At 41.8% G+C, this 20,464-nt stretch overlaps 1 protein-coding gene across 1 annotated transcript in view; it reads right to left on the reverse strand.

Annotated features, from left to right (window-relative positions):
• LOC140483676 (kelch domain-containing protein 8B-like) overlaps positions 1-20,464 on the reverse strand; it is a 202,986-nt gene that overhangs the window by 45,065 nt on the left and 137,457 nt on the right. Inside the window, exons 6-7 of the mRNA XM_072582044.1 lie at positions 4,581-4,650; positions 532-700 (exon numbers count right to left, since the gene is read on the reverse strand). Of these exons, the coding sequence (XP_072438145.1) occupies positions 532-700; positions 4,581-4,650 (239 nt within the window). The remainder of the gene's footprint in view (positions 1-531; positions 701-4,580; positions 4,651-20,464) is intronic.

The raw sequence follows: 20,464 nt of genomic DNA on the forward strand, positions 1-20,464 counted from the left end.
TACTCATTAACAAATTTCTGATATAGGTTTATCCTTAATTCGTGAAGTACATTATTTGAGAAAATGGTGAAAATAATAAAAAGAATAAAGGAACAGATGCCAAAAGTTGATGGTAATATTAGAAATCAATAAAGGCTTGGCTCAAAAGAGGATTCTTCAGAATGGTTTTCCAGGTGAAAGGAGAGGTGGAGAGGCAGAAGTCTTTAAGGAGGTAGACTCACAAGGGTGAAAGGAAGTGTGTAAAAAAAAGTGAGGACCTGAGGATATAAAAGACAGATCAATGGTTAGAGGACATTGTAGAAGTATGATGGATGAAGCTGTGTGGGGATTCGAAAATTGATGATTTTAATAATTCAAAACACTTGTGGTCAAATACCAAATTGTTACATTTCTTAACTCAGCTCATGTGACACATTTCACAAGAGCTTTGTATGTTTATTCTATAGTGACCGCGAAATTTTGAATTTTATTTTGTTTAAACCTCATAAGAGTAATATTCAGACACCAGTTCACAGTTCAGAGTGATCTTACTTCAATCTGCTGAGAGTTCTGCTGGGAATTCTTCTGTGCTCTTGAAGACAAGTTGAAATCCTGTGACTCTGAATTCTCAGGACAAAATTGTGATCCAAAAAGGAACTGAGAATCAGACAAGCTGGAATAGTCACTAGGAGCACTATTTCGAGTAGAATGTTTTGTCATCCTGTATCAAAAGAGTTCACAATAAGTAAACATTAGAAAGGCAATCAAGATGGGTGGTAACGCTCTGTATGGGATGAATTCTAATATCATGTGCGCTTGTTGCAAAGTAGTATTATAAAGCTTACAGCAAATTCTTGCCTAGAATATTTTCCAAAGTCTAATTGAAATGTGACTGTGTTTATGTTGCAGTTTAACTATCAAGAATAGGTTCCAAGAAGGGTGATAAGTTGACTGTGTAGGGGTTAGATCTTTTCATTAAATAGTCAGCTTGCTGGGCAGGGCAATGAGGGGGTGCAGTATGGGATCTGATGAAAACAAATTACACTTAAATGCCTTCTGTGGTGTAGTCATTCTATAATTCTGTCATTCAGACTTGCAAGAGGTATTCCTGGTGATGTCTTCACATTACTGGAGCAAACACCCTTCCAATTCATAGAAGGGAGTCATCCAAAAGAGCTCAAGGCAATTTGGATGCAGCCAATTACACTCTGGATTTGGAAGTAAGCAATTTAAATGCCAATCATCTGCAATTTTTGATTGTCTAGGACAAAAATAAAGCAACTGCTTACTCAAAAAAACCTTAAATTGATTTTAAAACAACAATGGCTAGCTGATGTTGTTAATATTCTCTGTTCCCTCTGAGTTTGAGGCAAAAATATTGAGGCTACCATTAACGCGATCTTTAAAGGCATTTCAGTGCTCACTATGGCAGTCAGGTGGACAGCTTGTATCAAAAAGCAACAGAGGTGACAGAAACTCTGTGACAACCTCCCTAGAAAAACACAGCCTCCTATTGAACTTATCTTTAGATAAGTGCAGTGATGTATCTCAGGCCTATGTGCTGTTATGATTTCAGTCAATTCATTTCCTTTTTATCTAAACTGAGCTGCACATTTATTTTATCCTTCCAAGCTGTTTCTGTGGCTGCACTTTCCTCTCTTACTATAACTGAAGTAAAACTGTCAAATCACTAGAAATAGCATAATGCTAAATGCCCTTTAAAAACTCAGAAGATTGTGCATATTATCTCAGTAACACAAAACTGCTATTCAATGCAAAGAAAATTGTTCAAACCGTTTGAGCTGAAAGGGAGTTTCTGTGAAAATATTACATTCCTGATCTGTGCTGCCTGTAGAATTTCTACAGAATGTACAGTAAAAAAAAGCCATTTGGACTTCAAGGTATATGCTGATATTTCTAACTCAGAAAAAGTATCCTTCTACCCCTCTTTATCCAACCCTGACATTATAACCTGTTGTTCCTTTCTCAATCATGCAGTAATCTAGTTTTCCATTAATACCTGTGTATGTGTTAAGGTAATAGTGGACACATTACATGATAGATGTATTAATGCACAGATCATCGAAAATAAGCAGGTTGGAAAAGTGCTTTATATGCATTCAGGATCTTGGACTTCATAAGTAGAAACATGGAGTACAAACCAAGGAAGTTATGATAAATTTATTTTAAAAAAACAGGTTCAGCCTTAACTGGAAATCTGTGTCCAATTCTGGGCACCACAGTGTTGGAAGGATAGGAAAGCACTAGAGAGGTTGCAAAAAAAAATCACAACAATGATTCCATGCATGAGGAACTTCAGTTACATAGATGGATTGCTGAAGCTGGAGTTGGTCTCCTTGCAGAGAAGATTAAAATTAAGAATAAATGTGATGATATTTAAATTTCTGATAGTTCTGGACAAAGCAAAGAATGAGAAATTGTCCCATAGGCAGAACAATGAAGAGTCAGTAAATATTAACTTATGGTGTAATGGTGACATGAAAGGAAACATTTTTAAGTAGTGAGTGGTTAGGATCTGGAATGCACTGCCTGAGAGTGTGGTGAAGGTAGGTTCAATTGAAGCTTTCAAATAAAATTGGATAATTATCTGGAGAGAAAAATATTACAGAGCTCAGGTATAGATGTAAAATCACTATTACAGAGCTCTGTAAGTAGGAGAGTTGCTCTTGCAAAGTGTTGGCACAGTCACAATACTGTTCCAGCTCAATGGCCTGCTAAACTCCAGCAAATCTCTCACCTCCTGACCAATATTCTATCTAGGTTGCATGCATGAAGAGTAACTGGAAGACCTCTGCAGTCCGCTTACAAGTTCATCGAGTTATATATGACACAGGAAGAAGATACTTGGCCCATTGAGCCCATGCTACCTCTCTACAGGACAATCCAATCAGACCCACTACCCCACTCAATACCGGTAGACCTGCAAATTTATTTTCTTCAACTGCCTATCTAATTTCCTTCTGAAAATAATTTGTTTCTACATCCACCATTCTCACTGACAGCTTGGTCTAGATCATTATCATATACTGTATAAAACATAGTTCCTTCTCGTTTCCTTCTTGCTCTCCTTTCCTAATACCTTAAATGTGTGTCCCTTACTCCTTGTACTATCAGTTAACAAGAACAATCTTTCTTTTTCTATATTATTCAAGCCTGCCATAATCTTGCATTCATATGAAATCTCCTCTCAATCTCCTTTGCTTCAAGGAAAATAACTGCAGATTTTACAACACAACCTCACCCTAGCCATTCTGCCTTTTTAAGATACTGCACAAACTGCAAAGGCACCACACAAGTAAAGAAACACTCTTACTCCCAAAATGTTTCCATCATCTGCAGGGTTCAGTCATGATGGAATATGAGGGAACACTTCCCACTTACCCACATAAATGGAACTCCAAAAACACTCAAGAAGCTTGACAAAATCCATGACAAAGCAGCCAGTTTGAATGGTACCCCATCCACCAACTTAAACCTTCACTTCTGCCACCACTGCATCACGGTTGCAATTTGTGCCCATATGCAAAATGCACTGCAGCAATTCACCAAGGCTTCTTCAATAATGTCTTCATAATCGCTACCACCTAGAAGATGGGTGCAGTAGGCTCATGTGATCATTACCACTTGCAACTCTCCCTAAGTGTGTTATACACTATCCTAACTTTCAAACACATCAACATTCCTCCATTTTCACAGGGTCAAAATGCTGAAACCAGCTAAAAAGATTGTGGGACATATCACATTGTAGCAGTTCATGAGCAGCTTGTTACCACTTTGTCAAGAGCAATAGAGATGGCAGTAATACCCACATGAACATATTAGCTAAAACATCTGCATGTAGAATGTAAAGCAAGGTTTCCAGTACAGTTAAGCTAAGGAAAAAGCTGTAGAGGTCCTGACTCAATAATCAAACTACTCATTGAATTGAATGAAAAGTAAAGCAATTTCCATCAGCAGCACAGAAAATGGCCTCCTCAAAATGACATTTATTTTGCAGCAGCTCACACTGTCATTTATATGTGACATGTCATTATTAGTTGAAGTGTAAATGAAAGCTTGGCCACATCCCTTGATTGTATTCAAATTTCTGGAAGTTCTTGGAGGGAAGTGGTATATTCTTTGAGGGGAGGATTGCAGTAATAGTGTTGCCTTTGAGAACAATTTGTTCTGTTTACTGATCTAAATTCATTACAAAATGGGCAGTAGTTCTAAATCTTTTGCAAATCAACTTATTTTGACATTCCCACTAGGCAACAAGAACTATTAAAATTATTATGAGAAGAAGCATGGCATGCATAAGGTTCTAAGATGGCTTAGTACAACTTGCTTCCAGGGGTATTTTTATGTAACAAAATAAGAACACTGTTCTGGCTCACCTTATTTACAAAGGCAAGACAGCAAGTGGTAAAGTTAACACACTCAGATGCAGCAAAAATAGGATTTTCACTGCATCAGCTGGAAAGTTTATATTGTATATTATCATCCATGCCTTGACAGTGACATATCTTAAAAATTAAAAGCACTAATATTAATGTTTATTAAAGTGACGATATTTAGTTTTTCTTTTAATTGTTACTTACCCAGGTCCCGCAGGGATGCTTAACATCTCTCTAATATTCCATACGTTTGAGTTCATCTTTACTACATTTGCTGAAAGAGAATAAACTGAATAAATCACCCTGTTCTACTGTTGCTCACGTGTTTCAATGTTTACAGCTACTATAGATGGTTTGATACAGCATTTGGCTTGATGAATCATATCAAAATGTGGGATAATCTCAATGGGACAACAGGTATGGCTGAATGTTACCATAAATTTGTGATTGAAGATGGGATGGAATTGCTTTAATCTGCTCAATGCCACAGCATTTTAAGAAGGGGATGGTGGCAAACAGTTCTCCTCACCAATGTGAACTGAGCCATAAGTGGCTATGTCTGCCATGGCTGGTATTTTACTAATAATGGTAAAATTATTAAGGTTCTTGCTGCAGGATACTCTTGCTGCAGGAGGAAGACCACCTCGCCAACAATGGTAGCCTCCCTATGGGCTTGATGTGAAGGTGAGGATTGGAGCACAGAGGAGAAGGACTAGGCAGCCTGCTTCCACATGTCCTATCTACTAGGCTCAGTCTCAGCAGTGACCACTGCTCCTGGTAGCACTGCCATCCCCGCCGCCCCTGTGAGGGGCTTTTGGAGCATGCTTCCAGCCTTTAAAAGCAACATCAACTAACTGACAGCCAAGGGTCTCACCAGCTGGGAAGGCAGAGTTGGCCTTGGCTTTTGTTCACACCAGCTGGGCTCCTATTGCACTAACAAAATTCTGGAAATAGATGTTCAACCATATATTTCCATTAACTTGTATGTCTTTTACCCAGGATAGAAATGTCAATTATTAGCAGACATAGGTTTAAGGTAAAGGGGGAACATTTAAAGGACATGCGAGGGACATTTTGTTTTGTTATAAAAGAGGGTGATAAGTGCCTAGAATGCCCTGCCAGAGAAGGTAGTAGCTTAGTTGCCTTTGATCACTGATCTAAATCCACTACAAAATAGTACATAACAGGTACATAATGGACAGGAAATAGATGGATATGGACTGCACAGAGGCAAAAGACTTAATTTAGAAAGGCATCATGTGTTTGTGCAACCTTGGTGGGCCGAAGGGCCTGTTAAATATGCTATACTGTTCTTTTTCAAGTTTCTGGTATGAACAGATCAGGATACTCTGATTGAAGAATTATCCATCAAGGTTCAACAGCACAACTACATCTAATGCAGAAACATGCTTAAAAGCACATAAACACGAGGTGTAAATACCAATAAATGGAAATTGAACCAAGAGGATATTAGGCACGATCATCAAAATCTTCATCATTGAGGTGAAATTTTATAAGAGTCAAGAGATTGAAAGGTTTAGACAGAATTCCAGAGCTTCAGTACCAATGCTGAAGGCACAGTTGCCAATGCTCGCTGGAAAAGGAAGAGGCCACAGTGACAAAAAACTGAAAGCCTATGGAAATGCAGATCTCAATAAGTAATTAGCATGCCCAAACTCTATTTTGCAGAGGCTGAAAGCCAACTCTCAGACACTTCGTCCTGTCTCCTTGAATCATGATCCCACCACTAAAAATCAAGCTGGTGTTTCCAGAACTGTCAATTACCTCCGTCTCCTGTGGAAATCTCTCCTTCAAGCTTCCCACCTCATAGACCCCAATGCCACACAGCCTGCTTCTTCCTCCTTCCAAAAATCCACAAACAGGACTGGAGCCCTGTGACCAGGTGGTGAGCTGCAAGGATCAGTGCTGGGTCCACTGCTTTTCATCAGTTACAGAAATGATTGGATGTGAATGTAGGAGATGTGATTAGTAATGTGGCAGACAACACCAAAGTCGGTGCTGTAATGGACAGCGACCTTGAGCAGATGGGCCAATGAGCAGCAGAGGGAATTTAATTTAGATAAATGTGAGGAGTTGGGGTAAGGCAAACCAGGGCTGGACTTACTTTAAGGTAGGGTCTTGCGAAAACAGACCTATCGCCCATGCCAACCAGATATCCCAAATTAATCTAATCCCATTTGCTAGCATTTGGCCCATATTCCTCTAATATTCCTCATATTCTTCCTATTCATGTACCCATTCAGATGCCTTTCAAATGTTATAATTGTCCCTACCTATACCACTTCCTCTGGCAACTCATTCCATACATGCACCACTTCCTACGTGAAAAGGTTGCCTTTTGTGGCCCTTTTAAATCTTTCCTTTCTCACCTTGGCTGAGAAAAAGATCTTGGACGTTCACCCTATCCATGCCGCTCATGCTTTTAAAAACCTCTTACAGTCACCTCTCAGCCTCCCACACTCCAGGGGAGAAAAACCTCAGCCTATTCGGGCTCTCTCAAGAGCTCAAACCCTCCAATTCTGGCAACATTCTTGACCACTGCTCTCTTGTCATTTTTATAAATGACTCAGACGCAGGCATAGGTGGATGGATTAGTAAATTTGCAGATGACACTAAAGACGGTGGAGTAATGGACAGTTTGGAAAAATGTTACAGGGGGACTTGAATAAACTGCAGAGTTGGGCTGAGAGGTGGCAAATGGAGTTCAGTGCAGCTAAATGTGAGGTGATGTACTTTGGGAAGAATAACCAGAAGGCAGAGTACTGGGTCAATGGTAAGATTTGTGGCAGTGTGGATATGCAGAGGGATCTTGGGGTCCATGTTCATAGATCCCTGAAAGTTGCCACCCAGGTTGATAGTGCTGTTAAGAAGGCATGCGGTGTGTTAGCTAGAGGGATTGAGTTCCAGAGCCGCAATGTCATGCTGCAACTATACAAAACGCTAGTGCGGCCACACTTGGAATATTGTGTACAGTTCTGGTCACCATATTTTGGGAAGGATGTGGAAGCTTTGGAAAAGGTGCAGAGGAGATTTACCAGGATGTTGCCTGGTCTGGAGGGAAGGTCTTATGAGGAAAGGCTGAGTGGCCTGGGTCTGTTCTCATTGGAAAGATGAAGGCTAAGAGGGGATTTGATAGAGACACACAAGATGATCAAAGGATTAGATAGGGTAGACAGTGAAAGTCTTTTTCCTAGGATGATGTTAGCTTGTACGAGGGGGCATAACCACAAATTGAGGGGTGATAGATTTAAGACAGATGTCAGAGGCAAGTTCTTTACTCAGAGAGTGGTAAGGGCGTGGAATACCCTACCTGCCAATGTAATTAACTCAGTCACATTAGGGAGATTTAAACAATCCTTGGATAAGCACATGGATGATGATGGTTAGGGGACGAGCTGAGAATAGTTCACAGGTCGGCGCAACATCAAGGGCTTGTTGTGCACTGTATTGCTCTATATTCTAAATCTTTTCTTTCAAGCTTAACAACATTCTTCCTTTAGCAGGGAAACCAGAACTGAACACAGTATTCTAAACAGGATTCTATAGTTCTAAAAGGAATGTGGATGGGTACACATGGAACGGTTTAGAGTAATATTGGCCAAATGCTGACAAATGGGACTAGCTCAGGTTATATGGTCGTCACGCACGAGTTGGACAGAGGGATCTGTTTCCATGCTGTATAATTCTATGATTCTGGCAGATCCAAAGTGTTCCTCCCCAACTGAACTTATTTCTTCCTAGCTTGACTATTTGGGCGGCATGGTGGCACAGTGGTTAGCACTGTTGCCTCACAGCGCCAGAGACCCGGGTTCAATTCCTGCCTCAGGCGATTGACTGTGTGGAGTTTGCACATTCTCCCCATATCTGCGTGGGTTTGCTCCGGTTTCCTCCCACAGTACAAAGATGTGCAGGTAAGATGAATTGGCCATGCTAAATTGCCCATAGTGTCAGGTAAGAGGTAAATGTGGGGGTATGGGTGGGTGGTGGGTCGGTGTGGACTTGTTGGGCTGAAGGGCCTGTTTCCACACTGTAATGTAATCTAATCTTTGTCCTCCTGCACTTCTGCCTTCACCACTTCCTCTCCCTCTTGGAACAATAATAAAGTTTATGTTGTCTTCAATTCTACCCATCCAGTTTTCACATGCAAAGAATTATCCTAAACTATTTCCGCCACCTCCAGCAGGATCATCAAAGGCTTCTAACCACCTCCCCAGTCATGGTTGACAGGATCACAAAAGACATTTCCCCTCTCCTGTCAGCATTCCACAGGAGCCATTCACTCTGTGATGGTCCACTCTCTATCACTTTCCCATGGCATCCCTCATGAAATCACAGAAGTGTAATACCTGCCTATTCACCTCCTCCCTTTTCAGTGTCCAAGGCCCCACACTCAACATCAAGTGAAGCAGCATTTTACTTGTAATTTTTAAAATCTATTCCACTGTATTCACTGCTCACAATATGGTCTCCTTTACAAAGGCTCAGAGCCACAGATTGGATGACTAGTTCATGGAACACTTCTACTTTGTCTGGTTAAATGGCCGGATTCCAGTTACTTGCTATTACAATAAGCCATATTCCCCCCTGCTAACATCTCGATCCCTAGGCCTTCACCATTAAGTGTTGGAGAAACAACATTTAATATTCTATTCAGGTACTTTGCAGCTAGGACCCAATAGTGAATTTTACAACTTCAGAGCATGATTTCTTTCCTTCATTATTCTTACATCTTCTCTTCTATGGCCTTGCCTTGTTGAGCTTGCTTCAGTGAAGTGGACCAATTTTCTCCCTTTTCGTAACTATTATTTACACCCACTTTATATCTCTAGCAGTCCTTTACCACCAATACATTTTCTTTGATTTTTGCTATGTACAATCTGTTCCACTCATTCCTCAAGAGATATTCTTAAGAACAAATTTTGGAAAATCCAGGTCCACATTGTGGAGAATACAAGTAGAATAGTGTGCAGATAAGATTTCTTGTAGCTCACTGCTTAAATATCACACCAAGTATGAAATTTGTTCTACGATCTGAAAATTACTGAGTGTGATGCTATTTGGTGAATGTCCAACATATTTAACTTAAATTCTTCTCTCCAATACTTTAATGGAGGCATTTCCCTTTTTTGATCTTAAATGAGTTAATGCTGATATTAAGATGACTGACATGAACGATTGGACATGAGCATATTAATTGTCTGAACAATAGCACGATGTAAGGTAATTTCCGGGCTCAAATAAAAAATATAAAAAACGATAAAATAAGAAAGAGCACTATCTTTTCCTTAAGGCAGATACTATTGAGCATTATTTATGTGTGCGTACTTTCTTCAAATTTATACTTCATTTGGCTAGTTTCACTTCCAAAAGTAAATTCTTCACAGAAGACTATCGTTACAATGTTTGCTTAAACTGATATAAGCTAACTGGCACATTCAGCTTAACGTCAAGGCTGTGCATTCAAATTCCTCTCAAGAACCTGACCATTTAAACTAGATTGGTGATTCTGTATAGTACGAAGGGATTATGAAAATGTTGGAGATAGTGGACTCCATTTTAAAAGCGGTTTGGGCACAGATTGGAAGGCTGGCAAAATGGCAGGAAAAAGCATCAGGATAGGATCCAAGTTCATCTTGCCCCTACGATACATTGCCAGCGGATTTTTGTACAGCAGTCGGCAGACTAACCGAGCCACTTGTGTGGCTAATTATTACCTGCCTCCTTGGGGTTCTAGCTCCATCATGTGGGCCTCCTGACAAATGTGAAGATTACACAGATCTATGTCAAATTCATGCCTCCCAATGTGTTCCAAAAGGGAACAGTTCTGAAGAAGACATACAGAAGTCAAAACATTAACTTTGTTTCTCTCTACAGGTGCTGCCAGACGTCCTGAGTTTCTCCAGCATTCTCCATGTTTAGTTCATATTTCCAATGTCCACAGTATTTTGCTTGATTTTGAATGTTCAAAACTGACCCTTCTTAATGACACTCCAAAGCCCATTGAGGTACCTCCTGGTTGCGATGGTCATTCTGTAAGCAGCACCATTACAGTTACTCAGTAGTACCTTCCTCCTCCAAAATAATTGTCAGGGCCTGCTAGCTTGTTAGCACCAACCCAACTCAGCCTTCTTGAATTGTACCACACCGTTAAAACATTGGCCTTTATTCTGTAGTGGGCTGATTATAAAACTAAGGAAATCTTGCTAAACTGTACAGGGTGAGACGATGGCTAGAGTACTGTATATAGATTTGGTCTCCTTATTTAAGGAGACACATACTTGCATTGGAAGCAATTCTGAGATTCTAAACAACTCTGGTGAAAGAGATCATGATCCATCTCAGCCTTCTCCAAAGGAACAATACAGATGCTAGTCTTCAGCCAATTCCACTCGCTGCACATGATATCAAGAAATGGTTGGATACAGCAAAGGTATTGAGCCCTGATAACATTCCTACAATAGTACTGAACACTTGTGCTCCAAAACTTGCCATACCTTAGGCAAGCAGTTCCAGTGCAGCTACAAGACTGGCATATACCCGTCAACCACCCACATACATGAGGCAGGACAAACCCAAATCAGCAATTACACTACCAGCCTACTCTTGATCATCAGAAATGTGATAGAAAGGGTCATTCACAGTGCTATCAAATGGTAGTTAAAAAAGAATAACCTGCTCATTGATCCTCATTTTACTTACAGAGTGGAAACAGGCCCTTCAGCCCCACCAGTCCACAACAACCCTCCGAAGAGCAACCTGCCCAGACCCATTCCCCTTACACTACGGGCAATTTAGCAGAGCCAATTCACCTGACCTGCACATCTTTGGACTGTGGGACGAAACTGGAGCAGACTCACGCAGATGCAGGGAGAAATGTGCAAACTCCACTCAGATGGTTGCCCAAGGCGGCAATTGAACCCGGGTATCTGGCGTTGAGACGCAGCAGTGTTAACCCGGGTCTCTGGCGCTGAGGCAGCAGTGCTAACCACTGTGCCACCGTGCTGCTCACTCATGTTGGGTTTCACATGATCACTCTATTCCTGACCTCATTGTGCCAAAGTACTAAGAAGAAAAAAGCTAAACCAGATATGGAATAAGAATGAGTGACTTTGACATTAAGGTTGCAGTTGACCAAGTTTGACTGTGTAGCATGCAAACCAATATTTTTTCATCGTATGTCAGTATATGTGGCAATAATAAATCAAATCAAATCAAGACACCTGAGCAAACATAGAGACAGTGAGGGAAACAGTGAGAAAACTCTTTGCTGCTTGGAGTCACATTGGACACAAAGGAAGATGCTACCATTGTTGGAGGCCAGTCATCTCAGCTTCAAGGCATCTCTGTCAGAGTTTCTCAGGGGAATTTCCTTGAACCAACCATCTTCAGCTGCTTCATCAATGACATTCCATCCATCATAAGGTTTGAAGTAGGGATATTAGCTGATGACTACACAATGTTTAGCACTGTTTGTCACACTGCAGATACTGAAGTAATCATGTCCAAATGCAGTAAGACCTGAACAATATTCAGATTTGTAAACAACAGGCAAGTAACATTCATACCATTCAAGTGTCAGGCAACGGCCATCTCCAACAACACAGAATCTAACCACTGCTGCTTGATTTTCAATGGCATTACCATCAAAGAATACACCTGACTAGAAGCTGAACCAGACCAAAGGCGTAGCAATGGGCACAAGTATGGGCCCCAGCTATGCCTGTCTCTTTGTTGGCTATGTAGAACAGTTGATCTTCCGTAATTACACCAGCACCACTCCCCACCTCTTCCTCCGCTACACTGATGACTGCATTGGCGCAACCTCGTGCTCCCGCGAGGAGGTTGAGCAATTCATCAACTTCACCAACACATTCCACCCTGACCTTAAATTTACCTGGACCATCTCTGACACCTCACTCCCCTTCCTGGACCTCTCCATCTCCATTAGTGACGACCGACTTGACACTGACATTTTTTACAAACCGACTCCCACAGCTACTTGGATTACACCTCTTCCCACCCTATCTCTTGCAAAAATGCCATCCCGTATTCCCAATTCCTCCGCCTCCGCCGTATCTGCTCCCAGGAGGACCAGTTCCAACATAGAACACACCAGATGGCCTCCTTCTTTAGATACTGCAATTTCCCTTCCCACGTGGTTAAAGATGCCCTCCAACGCATCTCGTCCACATCCTGCACCTCCGCCCTCAGACCCCACCCCTCCAACCATAACAAGGACAGAACGCCCCTGGTGCTCACCTTCCACCCTACAAACCTTCGCATAAACCAAATCATCCGCCGACATTTCCGCCACCTCCAAAAAGACCCCACCACCAGGGATATATTTCCCTCCCCACCCCTCTCCGCCTTCTGCAAAGACCGTTCCCTCCGTGACTACCTGGTCAGGTCCACACCCCCCTACCACCCTCCCATTCTGGCACTTTCCCCTGCCACCGCAGGATCTGTAAAACCTGTGCCGACACCTCCTCCCTCACCTCTATCCAAGGCCCTAAAGGAGCCTTCCACATCCATTAAAGTTTTACCTGCACATCCACTAATATCATTTATTGTATCCGATGCTCCTGATGTGGTCTCCTCTACATTGGGGAGACTGGGCGCCTCCTAGCAGAGCGCTTTAGGGAACATCTCAGAGACACCCGCACCAATCAACCAAACCGCCCCGTGGCCCAACATTTCAACTCCCCCTCCCACTCTGCCGAGGACATGGAGGTCCTGGGCCTCCTTCACCGCCACTCCCTCACCACCAGACACCTGGAGGAAGAACGCCTCATCTTCTGCCTCGGAACACTTCAACCCCAGGGCATCAATGTGGACTTCAACAGCTTCCTCATTTCCCCTTCCCCCACCTCATCCTAGTTTCAAACTTCCAGCTCAGTTACTGTCTCCTTGACTTGTCCGACCTGCCTATCTTCTTTTCCACCTATTCACTCCACCCTCTCCTCCTTGACCTAACACCTTCATCTCCTCCCCCACTCACCCATTGTACTCTATGCTACTCTCTCCCCACCCCCACCCTCCTCTAGCTTATCTCTCCACGCTTCAGGCTCACTGCCTTTATTCCTGATGAAGGGCTTTTGCCCGAAACGTCGATTTCGCTGCTCGTTGGATGCTGCCTGAACTTATAAGATTCTATAAGATAAAAACAATGACTGCAGATGCTGAAAACCAAATACTGGATTAGTGGTGCTGGAAGAGCACAGCAGTTCAGGCAGCATCCAACGAGCAGCGAAATCGACGTTTCGGGCAAAAGCCCTGATGAAAGAATCTATAAGACACAAGCCAAGAGTGTGACAGAATAGGCTCCACTTGCCTTATGAATGCAGCCTCCTATTACACCGAAGAAACTTGACAGCATCCAGGACAAAGCGTCCCACTTGGGACCTCATCTACAAATATTCAGTCACACCAATACTGACACTCAGTAGCAGCAGTATGTACATCTTCAAGATTCATTGCAGAAATTCACCAAGGCTCCTTAGAAAGCAACTTGCAAATCATCCAGAGGGACATGAGCAGCAGATACATCAAAATATTAGCACTTGCAAGTTCCCAACTGCCAAGACACTCACCATCCTGACTTAAAAATATAATCACCATTCCGTCATTGTTAGAACCCTGGAATTCCAAAATTGTATTATGAATACCTATAACAAGTAGACTGTAGCAGTTCAAGGCTCATCATCATCTTTTCAAGGGCATGTAAAAATAGGCAATAAATGCTCGCTCTGCCAATGACGCCCACATCCTTTTTTTTTAAAACAGTTCGCCAACTAGATTCTTGGGATGAAGAGGTTGTCTTATGAGAAAAGGTTGAGTAATAAGGGCTTATATGCATTGGAGTTTAGAAGAATGAGAGGCACTCTTGTTGAAATGTAAGATTCTGAGCAGAAGCAACAGGACAAATGCTGACAGGATATTTAACCTTATGGGAAAATTCTTAAACTAGGGGTCTCTCATCTAAGATAGAAAAGAGGAGGATTTTCTTCATTTGTCTTTAGAATTATTTTCCATAAAGGAAGGTGGAGGCTGAGTCACTAAAGATGCCTAAGGCTGAATTAGATAAATTTTTGATCAAGAATTATGTGGAATAAGCAGGAAAGTGGAGTTTGAACCTTTGGTTTGATTTAACTAGATTAGATTAGATTACTTACAGTATGGAAACAGGCCCTTCGGCCCAACAAGTCCACACCGCCCCGCCGAAGCGTACCCACCCATACCCCTACATCTACATCTACCCCTTACCTAACACTACGGGCAATTTAGCATGGCCAATTCACCTAACGTGCACATCTTTGGACTGTGGGAGGAAACCGGAGCACCCGGAGGAAACCCATGCAGACACGGGGAGAACGTGCAAACTCCACACAGTCAGTCGCCTGAGGCGGGAATTGAACCCGGGTCTCCGGCGCTGTGAGGCAGCAGTGCTAACCACTGTGCCACCATGTCGCCCACACCACTGTGCCACCATGCCGCCCACACCACTGTGCCACCATGCCGCCCACATCTATCTTAGATGAGAGACCCCTAGTTTAAGAATTTTCCCATAAGGTTAAATATCCTGTCAGCATTTGTCCTGTTGCTTCTGCTCAGAATCTTACATTTCAACAAGAGTGCCTCTCATTCTTCTAAACTCCAATGCATATAAGCCCTTATTACTCAACCTTTTCTCATAAGACAACCTCGTCATCCCAAGAATCTAGTTGGCGAACTGTTTTAAAAAAAAAGGATGTGGGCGTCATTGGCAGAGCGAGCGTTTATTGCCTATTTTTACGTGCCCTTGAAAAGATGATGATGAGCCTTGAACTGCTACAGTCTACTTGTTAATACCACAGTGACAGTAACAGGCCAAATGCCTTACTACTGTTCCTACTACACATATTCTGCACTGGATATCTAAGTTTACCACAATCTGTTACAAGTTACATTTAATAAATGCCCACTGAAACCTTACAATTGCTAAATCTCCAATTTAAAGATAACAGAAAGATCAAGAATGCTGTCAGCTGCTACAGGTACATGAAACTGAATAAGATGGAGTAAACATCCTCACTAAACAGCTTTAAGTAACAAATCTCCCACAGGAATTTCAGGTTTCTATGATCACGAAACATGTCATGTTTAAAATCCACTCTCCCTTAATTACAATGCTGCTTTTTAAACACTGCCAAACATCTATCACTCTCTCATTAATCAGTGTTCTAAAAACTGAATGAAGAACATCATTTATTTATACTTGAATCGTTTGTCTTTAAACTTTGTCAGTTTCTCTTAAAAGAATACACACAGCATGATGTTTATATTTTGACAGGCACAGACGGCTGATTTACTTTTCATAAACTGACTTTGTAGTGCTGTTCATTGTTTCCCTACCTTTTCTAAAATCTCTCCGATTTGTCCCCCCTGTCCCAATCTGGTTGGAGTAGACATAGGGGGCAAAGTGAAGGGACATTCAGATATTCCACCAAGATGAACTGGGGTGGGTAAGTAAAGCTCCTTCCACCTTCTGTGCTATTTACCCAGTATAAACAAACTGAGAGCTGAAACTTGAGGGGATGGCGATTACTTGATGCCAATGATTTACACATTCTCTCCGTTTCTCCGTGGGATTTCCTCTGGGTGCTTAGGTTTCCTCCCACGGTCCAAGGATGTTCAAGTTGGGTGGATTCACCATGCTAAAGTGCCCATAGTGTCCAGGGATGAATAGGTTACATAGATTAGCCATGACAAATTCAGGGTTACGGGAATGGGGTTGGGGATGGGGGATAGGTTAGGATAATCTTCAGAGGGTATGGTGTGGACTCTGTGAGCCGAAAGGCCTGCTTCCACACCATATGGCCTCTACGATTCAATGAGTTCAGACGCTGCCAAGTCCTGAAGCAACTGTGTTGACTCAATACTGACAACGATGTATGTCTTGCGTCAGATTTAGTGAGTGCCAGTGTTCACTTGTGGCCCACCTTGCTGTGAACTTGGTGACCCATTCCCAAGTGTGTGTGTTTAAGGCATGCACCGAGTGTTCGCTGGGTTGACAACCAACTCCCCCAAGTTGGCAGCTCCAAGGTGACCTGAGCAGTTTAAGCGCTCGCAGGTGCTAAGATTCACCTGCAGTTTCTATTCCTTCTTCTTGGAAGCTGCGTGTCCTCTAACCGACGTTTGAGCCCTCTCTGTCCATTTAATCTTCTACAACTACCCTCTTTCAATCAATCAGACGGACGACTGCAAACCGACGGGGCCCCGTGAAACAACAGCGCGGGCCGCGGGAAAGGCGGGAAATGAAAACCAGCGCGTGGCCCAGTGAAGGGACACTGAGCATGCGCAATGACAGTGATTGACAGGCCTGAATGTCACGTGCCCGCCTTCGCCGATTGGGAAATCCAGTTTCACGTTCTGCAAGCGCGTGAGCTGCAATGAGGCAAAGCCTTTCGCACGTGTACAAGATAGAGGCCCTTCGTTATTTACCAGACGTTTATGAGCTCGACAAGATTATGTACTAAAGTTCCTGCACATTCATGATTCTGTACCTACCCACCGTCTCTGTAATCCAGAAGCAAACTCCTAATGGTAAACAGATCGGTATCAGAAACTGGTTGCTATTATTTTCAAACACAAACGAATGGAAATAAATAATTGGTTTACAAACTTTACTTGTTTTACAATCCTTACGATGGGCCCAAAGGACTTATGTAAAGATAAAATACAGCGGATGTTGGAAATCTGAAACAAGCACAGAGAATGCTGGAGAACTTAGATGGTTGGCATCAGAGGAGAGAGAAAAACAAAGAATTAACGTTCATTTCACCAATGGACTCTTGCACAGTATACAATTATGTCATTAATTAATGGATATTTAACCTCTTAGCAGTATCATAGGACTTTAAAAAAACAACCATATCTAAAACATTTTACAAAAACTTTCTTGTTATCAGCTAGCGTTAAGGATCCGTCCTCCCAGCACTTAACCTTGCATGTAGCTTCCTTGCAGGATTAAACACGACCCACGTATTGGGTATGTACTCATACGTTTATGTTAATGGACTGATCAACAAATGTGAGTTATTCAAAGTAGGATAATGGTAGTGAAGAAAAGTATATGAACAATAGCTTGTTTGACACAATTCCATTAACTTATGTAAAATTATTGGCTTCTAAGACATGAAACGTAAAGATTTCAATGAGCAGTTTCAATTATTATATTAATTTGTTCTTTGCAATATGGTTAACTAACTTAATGTACACATAGAATTACAGATACATACAACAGTATTACCATTGTGCAACATTGCAAAGTTTGCAGATAATACCAAGATGGGTGGGTGGGTGAACTGTGACGAGGATGCAGAGATTCTTTAGCATGATCTGGATGCTGGGTGAGTGGGCAAAGCAATGGCAGATGCAGTATAACTTTGATAAATGTCAGGTTATTCACTTTGAATGGCGTAAGTTGGGAGAGGGAAGTGGTTCTTGTGCACCAGTTACTGAAGGTAAGCATGCAGATACAGCAGATGGTAAAGAAGGCAAATTGTATGTTGGCCTTCATTGCAAGAGGTTTTGAGCACAAGATGGATGTGTTGTTGCAGTTATATAAGGTCTTAGTGAGACCACACCGAGAAAATTATGTGCAGTTCTGGTCTCCTTTTCTGAGGACAGACATTCTTGCTCTTGAGGGAGTGCAGTGAAGGTTTACCAGGCTGACTCAGGGGATGGCAGGACTGATGTCTGAGGACAGATTGACTAGGTTAGAATTGTTTTCTCTGGAGTTGAGATGAGTGAGAGGAAATCTCATAGAGCCTTATAAAATTCTAATAGGACTAGACAGGGTAGATGCAGGGAGGATTTTCCAGATAGTGGGTGCCTCCAGAACCAGGGGTCACAGTCTGAGGATTTGGGGTGGATCATTTAGGATAGAGATGAGGAGACGTTTTTTCTCTCAAAAAGTAGTGCGGCTATGGAATTCATTACCACAGAAAGTAGTTGATGCCAAAGTATTTAATGAGGAGGTGGCTAAATATAGCACTTGGAGCGAATGGGATCAAACGTTGTGGGGAGATAGCACAACCTTTGAGCTCAACAATAGCCATGATTGTGATGAATGGTGGAGCAGGCTCGAAGGGCTGAATGGCTTCCTTCTGTTCCTATCTTTTATGTCTATATCTCTATGTTAGTACTCCAATTTGTACACTACTCTGCAGAAAATGCTTTCCAATATAAATCAATATAATGGATGCGGAAGGGGAAGTTTAAAAGTAAATTGTAAGATGATTTTTTTTATTTTTGATTTTGTCTTTCATTAAAATCAAAATAATAAGTGTTTTAGATTAGATTCCCTACAATGTGGCCTTTGGCCCAACCAGTCCACAACAACCCTCCAAAGAGCAACCCACCCAGACCCATTTCCCTCTGACTAATGCTATGGGCAATTTAGCATAGCCAATTCACCTAGCCTACACATCTTTTGATCTGTGGGAGGAAACTAGAGCAAACCCACACAGACACAGGAAGAATGTGCAAATTCCACATAGACAGCCACCCAAGGCTGGAATCAAACCTGGGACCCTGGTGCTGAGAGGCAGCAGCACTAACCACTGAGCCACCATGCCACCCTTGGAAGTGAAAAGCAAAACAAAGGATAATGGCCATCAGTAACAAATAGCTAGTTAAAAGCAGCAAGAGATTTATTGTTAGAAGATTGGAAAAAAATTAATATATTTAAAAATTAGACCAAGCATTTAAGCCAACTCTCTCAGATACAGGAAGCAGTGAAGCACGGATGGAGTGCACTGAATTTGTTTTGCCTGTTTTACAAAATATTAAAGGCAAAATAATGTGGATACTGTAAATCCTGTTTGTGTTTAGTTTACTTCACACTTAATAGAAAGGCCCAATTCTCTCCCTTTCAAACCTTAATTTATACCCTTTTTGACATTTTGTTTTCTGCTCAACAACCCCTTTGTCTCTTGCATTGGGCTCTCTGCCATCACTCCTTCTCTGTCTCTGTCAAAAGTAATAAAAATAACCTATTTTATGACTCATTTCAGTTCTAAAGAAGTCATGCCAGACTCATGAGCTTCTAGATGGTAATGGTTGTGCATTTTGAAGATGCTGTGCTAAGAAGCTTGGTAAATTTCTGCATTGCATCTTGTTGGTAGTACATATTGCTGCTTTTGAACATTAATGGTGGAGAGACTGGGTGTTTCTGGATGTGTGCCAAACAAATAGCCTATCATGGATGGTGTCAGGCTTCTAAGTGTTGTTGGAGCTGGACTCATCTTGGCAAGTGGAGAGTATTTTGTCATACTCCTGACTTGCGCCCTGTAGATGGTGGACAAGATTTGAGACTCAGAAAATGAGTTACCCATTGTAGGATTCTTAGCCTCTGATCTGCTCTTGTAGCTATAGTATTTATTTGGATATTCCAGTTCAGTTTCTGTTCAATGGTAACTCTTGGTTTGATTATATTGGGGTATTCGGTAATGGTAATGTCACTGTATGTCAAGGGGCAACGATTAGATGCTCTCTTGATGGAGAGATGTTAATGTAACATCTCTTGATGTTGTAACATCTCTTGATGTTACTGATTATGCAATAGGAACTGTGTAATTAAAGTAGTTAGATCCTGACTATTAAAATGATAGGATGCTGATTATTTATGCAATAAGATCTCGTTGTTGATGCAATAGGCAACAGACTGTTAATGTAATGGTACCATGATCAGTAATGTGGCAATATCCTGAATCTGAAAGTAATAGGACGCTGTTAGTGAATGTAATAAAAACCTGAATATTAATGTAGTAGGATTCTGGACATTGATGAACCCAGATCATCATTGTTGCTCTATAGTTCTGATTATTAGCATAATCAAATAATGTGAATTTATTGCATTATCATTCTGTATCTCTCCCTCTTCCAGTTCTGAAAGGTCGCCAACCTGTCCACTGAAGATGCCCGTCCTGCTGTGTACTTCCAGCACACGTTAACTTTCCCTCATCATTAGATTTTTTTAGATTACATTACAGTGTGGAAACAGGCCCTTCGGCCCAACAAGTCCA

Source organism: Chiloscyllium punctatum, chromosome 12 (genome assembly GCF_047496795.1).
Source record: "Chiloscyllium punctatum isolate Juve2018m chromosome 12, sChiPun1.3, whole genome shotgun sequence".
Taxonomy (NCBI): domain Eukaryota; kingdom Metazoa; phylum Chordata; class Chondrichthyes; order Orectolobiformes; family Hemiscylliidae; genus Chiloscyllium; species Chiloscyllium punctatum.